Source organism: Bidens hawaiensis, unplaced genomic scaffold (assembly GCF_021521415.1).
Source record: "Bidens hawaiensis isolate Kalapana, Puna unplaced genomic scaffold, B.hawaiensis_p1.1 tig00025180_1, whole genome shotgun sequence".
NCBI lineage: Eukaryota > Viridiplantae > Streptophyta > Magnoliopsida > Asterales > Asteraceae > Bidens > Bidens hawaiensis.
The window spans coordinates 165,648-174,747 of record NW_027494005.1 but is presented as its reverse complement, the minus strand read 5'-3'; the positions used below and the strand labels follow the sequence as shown (position 1 = coordinate 174,747).

Here is a 9,100-nt window from a genome sequence, read left to right as displayed (position 1 = left end):
AAAAACAAACAAACCATCAATATTGTCACACCCCGACCAATGAAGGCCGGAACGTCGAGGCACGACATGATTGCACATTGCTCAACGACACTATAAAGTTACAATATTTAAGCAACTCATTTAAATCCATATTATCATAAATAACACAACAACTGTTCATACAAAATGCCAAATAGATAGATAAACAAATAACTTGTTCTTTCATTTTCTAATATCCTAAAGCCAAGATGATAAGTTTCTTCAAGTAATCCAATCAAGCTAACATCAAACCTGTAACATTGCATAAAATAGGGTTTGTCAACACAAAGGTTGGTGAGCAATTTTCATAATTTTGGACAATAAGTATATAGTATGAAATCCACAACTAGTATATGAAAAAAATAAATAATAGCAACAATTTAGATAAAAATTCCGTTAATAAGAAAACATTGACGACAATAATGAAATCGTCAATAAGAATACATGGACGACACCTTTCTATATGGGGATACCATATATACTCGGAATAAACGTATGATCATACTTTCATGAGGCTACCCGCCTTAGCATTCAAGAATTTGCACATAATCATGTAAAGCATATAACACCAAATCGAGCATTAATTTAAGTAAACATATTCAATAAGTGTTGTGGTTTAAGACTCAAGTATAAATCATTTGAATTTGAATAAGTATGCAATGTCACCCTCAAAACGAAAGATGGAAAACGGGGGATGAAAAAGTATTCACTTTAACAAGTAACTTGAAAGATAGTGTCGTGAATAGTCGGAGAGATCGGTTTAACGAGCAAGACCTATATTAAACAGGTCTTGTGTTAGTATGTAGTCTTGGAAGGGTTTAAATAAAATACATGACAAATAAAGTAAATAAATAAAGTTTAGGATTTAAAATGTATATATTTGAGAAATTAAAGTAACGAGTTTTGTAAAATAAGTTTACTTGAAACCGGGTCTCGGTATTCTATTCATGTTTTTCTTTTTTTTTTACTCAACCTATGTTAAGTAATAATGTGGGTTAAATTGCAATATTTCAAAACCCTTGGTTATAAGAATACCAAAACGAGGTTTAAACGAGTGTTCGGGTTTGTCGGTTCGAGACTTGATAATTGACCAAGCTCAAAGTTAACTTCCCAAAATAATAATGTTATGAGATAACCCCATAAAAATCAAAATAGACTTAACCAAGTATGTAGTTCTATTGTGAAGAACCTTAACGTTCGTTAAGCGAGTATACGAATTTATCGGTCCGAACTTGTTATAAGATCAACTTGGTTACCGACATGCCAAGTATGTTTAGAAATTAACTAAAATTGATTTAAAATATAATCTTGAAGAAAAATATGAGTTTTGGTGGCTAAAAACACACTTGTGTGTCTTAAGCAAGTGAACTCGGTTTAGTTCGGTTTTTGGTTCGGTCCTTGACTCGGAATAAGACCGAGGATGGTTACCACATACCCAATTACCATGGAACTTGTAAAATAACTTATAAATAATAATACTCAAGATTTACATTCAAAAAGTTAGCAATAAAGCTTTAAAACGAAAGTTCGGTTTTTGGTTCGGTTCTCAACTCGGGATGAAACCGAGGCTAGTCACCACATACCCAATACCATGGAACTTGACAAATATGAACAATAAATTAAAATATGCAAAATTTAAGTAAGTATAAACAAGTTATATGGTTAGATTTGTTAAATATATAAACAAGGACTACAAAGTCCTCCATGTAACCTTGCCTTACTAGCCCGACATTTCAACCGGCCGAGATCGGAGAAATGAAAGACCGAAGGTAAACAAGGAGTGTATATTATATATATGTTGTAACATCAAGCTTTAAGTATTGAGAAGTTAGTTAAAATGAAAGATTAGCTTATGAAGAACAACCTTAGAATTCAAGAATTTGAGAGAGAAATGAGGAAATGAGCAAGCACAAATGAAGAAGATGGGTGTGTATATATAGAGTAAGTTGAATGGGTCTTTCATAAAGGGTGTTACATGAAAATGGGTTGGTTATAGACCCAAGAAAGCACAAACTACAAATGGGTCCTTCAAGTCTCCATTTTGGTAGTTTTTGTCCCTTGAGTTTGTTTTGAGTGTTTTCGGGGCATTTTAAGAACCGAAAAGGATGTTTTTTTATACCCGACAACTATAAAACAAATATGTAACATAAAATTCATCATTTTGATAATATCAAAAGGTTCGGGATACAAACGGGTCGGGTTTACATTAAGAATACAAGTATGAAATAATCTGAAATTAACAAATGTCACAAATATATAGCTTTTATTAATCTTCTTTGACAAAACAAACATAAGGTGAAATTTTTTCTTTTATTGAAATTTGAAATTAATTATTTTATCTAAATCAATGTGAAATCCGTTACTTATAAAAGTTTAATATTAATAACTAATACAATATATTTATATAAAACTAAATAATATATTATGTTGGTATTAAATTTTCTAAACCAGAAAATAATTATTCAAAAAAGAAAATAATAGATTAAGACGAAAAAAAAAATATAAAACAATTAATAAGAAAAAGAAATGTATATTTAACATGAGAGAAATTGGAAAATTTTGTAAGGATCACTATGTGTAATGACATATAACATTAAGACCCGTATAAAACACAAGTTAGAATAAATAAATTTATTTAAATAATAACATAATGTGAAAAACATAAAATATGTTCAAATGATATAAAAATATAACATATGGTAGAATAATTACACATTACACAATATGGAAATAAAAAGTTGTTGAAAAATCGTAAATCTCTAAATATTTTTTTTGTATACAATATTTGTAATTTTATTTGTAAATTTAGCTTCCATATTAAAATTAGTAGTTTCGTTTTATTTTTTATTTCAACTTTATATAACGAAACACATAACTTACCATGTATTAAGACATATTGTCTTAAAAACAAATCAACCATCTATAGTGATTGACTTTAACTTTTGTTAATCTTCATTACAAAACAAACATAAAATAAAAATTTATTAATTTGAGATTTGTTAATTATTTTTTCTAAATCAACACGAAAAATTATTAATTATAAAAGCTTAATATTAATAACTAATACTGCATATTTATATAAAACAAAATAATATATTTATGTTTGTATTAAATTTTTAAATCAAAAATTAATTATTAAAAAGGAAAAAAAGTTAAATATAAAACTATTAATAAGAAAGAAAAATACATTTAATAAGAGAGAGAGGAGGGAAAATTTTGTAAGAAACTATCTTGTGTGCTGTCATGTGACATTAAAAAACCTTTATTTATTATATAGTATGGATAGATAGGCCGTTCGAAAAAAATATATATAACAAATAGGTTCAACTATTACTTTTAATATGGCCTAAAGTCACAACTTTAATGGATAATAAACTAATAGAATAACTTTGGATACCTCTACTCTTTGACATGCTTGCTCTTAGTTTTTGTCTTATCACTTACGGTACCACTAATACAATACGACACGTTTAGGTAGGATGCTAATATTACAAAAATTAATATAAAATGCATAGTTTCATAATATGATAAATGTTTACAATTGATACATAAAAATATCATTGGGACAATTTGAAAATTCTTAAAAGCTTTAAATCTTCTCTCTAGACAACCGAAAAATACTTGTGTAAAAACGCATTTAACCTAGTGCAGTGTAGTATAAAGGAATAACAATATTACACAAGAATGATTACAATCAATCACAATGATCTCCAAACATGATGCATGATGATTGCAATAACTAAAGATGCTTCGCATCTACAACTTAAGTTCATAATAGCATAAACGCATGGCTGGCCCTTGGGTAGGGCAAACCGGACGGCCGGCCGGGGCACATAAATTTTGGGAGCCAAGTTTTTTTTATATATACTATGCATATATATTTTTAAAAATTATAAAATAGGTATAGATCTTAATCATATTAAATATTTTGGACCCAAATCTTTTTTATCCCTAATCCATTTAATCTATTTGGCCCAAGCCAAATTTAAAAACTAAATAAATAATAATAGCAAATTGAAAACTAATAACTCCACATTTTGTGTATTGGCTGATAATAATCTCAAATTTAAAGTCCCTACCAATAGTCCAACCTTTCAACTATTTTTGTCTCAATGGACATTCATTAAAAAGCACTTAACGTCGTTAAGTTTTTTTCCGAGTTTCAAACCGATGTTTTAGGACTTTTAATTTGAAGAAGGATACGAGTCGATTGATGTAAAACTTATCTCGAAACAGTGATCCGAACGACGAAACAGTGTTTCAATTCGGGTGTTTGAATTTCCAATTAACAAAAATCAAATAAGATGAATCACCGTTTCAAGATAAGTTTTACATCAGTCGACTCATATCCTTCTTCCGATCAAAAGCCCTAAAACATTGGTTTGAAACTTAGAAAAAAATTAACGACGTTAAGTGTTTTTTAACAAAGGTCCATTGAGACAAAATTAGATGAAAAGTTGGACTGTTGGTAGTGATTTTTAAATGTGAGATTATCAGACAATACACAAAAGTTTGGATTATCTATTTCCAATTTTCCATAAATAATTAACGTTAATCATTGTTTGAAAAAAATAGCTTATATATTTCGTTACTTATTAGGGCCTGCAGGCCTTTTTATTTTGGTTCAGCCAAGATATTTAAATTCTCGGAGACAGCCCTGCATCAACGTGTTATCTTTATGAATTATGAGAATTTTGTTCTTCATAAAAGAGCTACTAATTACAATACCTTTAAACATATATCTGCAATTAGTAATTAAAATCTTTTGTTGGTATATGGAATTTAAGGTTGTTTTTATTGAAATGTTATTTTCTTATTCGTATGAAAAATAGATTTAACTTTCCCTCAACCGCCACAAAATCTCCCAAGACTTCATTTGTAAGGAGACTCCTTCACTGTTTGTTTTTATTAAAACGCTAATTAAGACACCCACCGATTATACTTCAAAATTCATATCATTTTACATTATAGTCTATAAAACTCAAACTCTCAACTTAATGAGAAAGAACACCACTATAGACTACCTTAATACTAATATGTTATGTCCTTTGATTCCTATATTTGTTAATAAACTTCAACGAACAAAGTTTCTAGAAATTTAAATTGACTTCCTACAAGAATATTATAAATAAAAACATGTTGGTTACATCGTTTGTTTAGTTATATATGCATCATTCAATCTAAATTTGAATCCTGAGAGCAGTCTAAATTTTCACAAGTGTAAAAAATAATAAGTGCACAATTACGATCAAAATTGTTAATAAATTTTATAAAAATATACATTTATAATTCATGTTTACTTTTTAACCAAAATTATTATATACCATCTTTATAAAATGTTTAATTTTAATGAACTTACAGATATTACCAACTAAATAAGTAATTAAACTAACCAAATCGTTTTAATTTCTTAAGTGAACTACTTAAGTGAACTAAATTAATTAAAACCTTAAATATTAAACCAACCAAATCGTTTTAATTTCTTAAGTGAACTAATTTAATTAAAACCTTAAATATGCAGTTTATACAAAATTCCTGGATTCAATAAAATTACCCATGATTTAAAATCCGACTGAGCTTTAAATTCTATTGTTCGTATAAACAACTTATAATTGCAACATAAAGTATATTGGCTTTTTATGTGTAAAAAAACTGTTAGACTTTTATGAGCATAAGCAAAAAGCGTGTTGGTTTTTTTTTATGGTATTCCTACATTATTTTAGAATCTTGAAAATAACTTTCGCAAAGTGGGCTGATCGAGTCAGGTGACGATGGATCGAATATGATGCGGGCCAACTTCAACATTTGTTTAAGCAGTTGTTGAAGTATCCGCATATGTTGAACATCAGGCTTTTGTCAAGTACACGAGTGGCTAATTATGGGGGAAGTTTACAATCAGATACTACAAAATGCCAATGCCGAATTTTATGCAGACTTGAAATTAAATAATGTGGAGATTTCAAAGACAATAAAATGAGCCTAGGAAATGACACTGCAACAAAAACAAACCAACTATATGCTATCTGTACGAGTGTATTATAGCGCGTGCGTATGTATATATATAGATAGGTAGATGCTCACACATACACAAATTAATGCATATAAAGATGATACGCACAACCATAATGACCCGAATGCCATATTTAATGTTAATAGTTGTTTCACTTTACCTTGTCGGTTTTTCTGTTGCAAGCAAGGATAACCAGATAAGCATCCTAAACAAATTGATCAAATCGAGAAGATCAGGGAATACACCACATGCAGAATCATGGACACAACAAGATGTCGTAAATATATCTCCAGTTTATACTGTACCGCAACAAGGATCAATGGAGGCCGACAGGATTGATAAGCTGCCAGGTCAACCAGAAGCGGACTTTGAGCATTATTCAGGATATGTAACAGTCAATCCAGATGCTGGACGAGCATTGTTTTATTATTTTGCTGAATCGCCGAATAACTCTTCAACCAATCCACTAGTCCTCTGGCTCAACGGAGGTAATATATAGGGTAATAGGGCAATAAAATGGGTCGTGTTCAAACAACGCATAGCATGATGATAGAACTAAATGAGGCTATTTCAACAGGACCGGGATGCTCATCCTTTGGATATGGAGCCATGGAAGAACTTGGACCCTTTCGGGTCAATAGTGACGGGAAAACGCTCTACCGCAATGACTATGCATGGAATAATGGTAATAACACAAATTCAATTTATTAGTCTATTGTTTGCATGGATATAGGGAAGGCTAAAGTGTAACGAATTAACAGTGGCTAATGTAATATTCTTGGAGTCACCGGCTGGAGTTGGGTTCTCATATTCAAACAGATCTTCTGACTACACAACAGGCGACAAACGGACAGCTAAAGACTCCTATATGTTCCTTGTGAACTGGTTAAATAGATTCCCACAATACAAAACCCGAGATTTTTTTATTACGGGTGAAAGCTATGCAGGCCACTATGTACCTCAGCTTGCTTCTCTCATTCTCTCTGAGAACAAGAAAACGAACCAAACAGTTATCAATCTCAAAGGAATTGCAGTAAGTAAAAACTAAAAACTAAAAACTACCTGTATTGATATGGCATAACCACATACACTCTCGAGGCTGTAAGCACTAATGCACTACGTAGATTGGGAATGCTTGGATAGATGACGCTACCTCTATCGAAGGGGAATATGACTATGCATGGACGCATGCGCTAATCTCTGATGAGATACATGTAGGAATCACCAACTACTGTGATTTCGAATCTGGAAACATCTCGGATAAATGTGAGAAGCATCAAAGACAAGCAGGCAATGAAATTGGTGAAATTGACTTGTACAACATATATGCTCCACTATGTCATGACAATGCACAAAAACCTCTATCCCAGGGATCCGTAAGCCTTTTATCGATATTTATAACGAAAAAGTTAAATAATTATTGCACGAACGAAAGGAACAAACTTAAATCGTTCAACTGTTTCTATCAATGGTTAATATTTTATAAAACTTTTACTCCTAACATATATAAATGTCTATGTTATGCGCATAAAAATTCATTAAACTAATTTGTTAATATATATTTGTTTATCATTTTTAAATGTTTGCATACACATGTGTAGGAAATACAGCCTACGCATGATTTGCGCATCTACAAATGAATGAATTTTGTTTATATTTTTTTAGCATATTAGAAGAGATGAATAAACATTATATTTCAACCATTTCTTAATATTTCAAATTTGATTTAACATGATTGTGTACTTATACTAGGTCAAGACTTTTGATCCTTGTTCAGATGACTATGTAGACACCTATTTGAACCGAGCAGACGTGCAAGAAGATCTTCATGCCCGAAATACCTCATGGTCACATTGCGGGTACCTCTATTTTCTAAATTCACATACTAGCTAGTACTATAAACACAAGGGTTTCACATGATGGTTAGTAGTAATTAAGGGGTTAGCTAATCATTTTTCTAACATACGTGTAGTGGTGTTGGATGGACAGACAGCCCAACAACCATTTTGCCTACTATCAATCAACTAGTCGAAGACGGTATTATTGTCTGGATATACAGGTAAATCCTATATTAATTAGTCCTAATGAACCTGTGTAGACGAAAAGAAATATAAAATTGGATCTTAACGAATCTACAGTGGGGACATCGATGGAGTGGTCCCGATAACATCCTCAAGGTACTCTATAAACAAGTTGAAGATTCCAGTAGAGGTTGGTTGGCGACCGTGGTACTATAACCAAGAGGTACACGGCAAATACTAATTACCAAAGCGTTAACATATACTATGATTATAAATTTAACAGACCTGATGTAACAAATTTCTTAGGTTGGAGGATATGTGGTAGGCTACAGATGATCAATGGTACTGACCACAGTACGAGGTGCGGGCCATACAGTCCCAAGCTATCAACCGGAAAGAGCATTAGTCATGATCACATCATTTCTTCAAGGGGAACTTCCACCATCTTCAATGGCATAATCTGGACACAAATAATAAAACTTATTAAGCTTCAATAAGTTATAAATAATGTTGATTTAATTGTACTTCCAAGTTCTGAAACTTGTTGCCTGAGATGCAGATATTGTAATAGCTCAAATTCTTGTAACGGAGATCGAGCCCTCCATTTCTTAATTATGTCACTTGCTGGCTAATTAATAAACATATACTGATATACATATGAAATATAACAATAAATTCCCATGTTGCGCAGAAACATAAGTTCAGTTTGCATATTGTAGCTTTTCCTTTACAAGAACGTTAATACGAATTTATATGGCTAACCGATGTGGTTCCGGTGCCATCAGTGAAGGGTCCGACGTGGCAGCATCAACATGGAAGGGTCTTGAAGGAACACCTCCCCACTCATACCCCGTCAAGCGTGACGGGGTGCGCCTGACGGCCCTCACGCTGATCACGCGACTTACTTCCTATTTTTTTTCTTTTTTTTTTTATGGAGTAGTTGAAAGTTGGGAGGAATAAGGGGTTAATGATGGATCTGGGTTGAATTTTAGAGATTTGAAGTTATATACTATTAATTAAACAATATTTAAATATAAGTATTATTTTATAT

General features: G+C 31.4%; 1 protein-coding gene across 1 annotated transcript; it reads left to right on the top strand.

Annotated features, from left to right (window-relative positions):
- The first annotated feature begins 6,104 nt into the window (after positions 1-6,104).
- On the top strand, positions 6,105-8,511 carry LOC143571007 (serine carboxypeptidase 1-like). The gene is made up of 8 exons (XM_077056522.1): positions 6,105-6,516; positions 6,606-6,713; positions 6,790-7,061; positions 7,153-7,404; positions 7,781-7,887; positions 8,001-8,087; positions 8,167-8,272; positions 8,356-8,511. Exons 1-8 carry the CDS (start codon positions 6,114-6,116, stop codon positions 8,383-8,385), a joined length of 1,365 nt encoding a protein of 454 aa, XP_076912637.1. The 5' UTR covers positions 6,105-6,113; the 3' UTR covers positions 8,386-8,511.
- Positions 8,512-9,100: the final 589 nt, after the last annotated feature.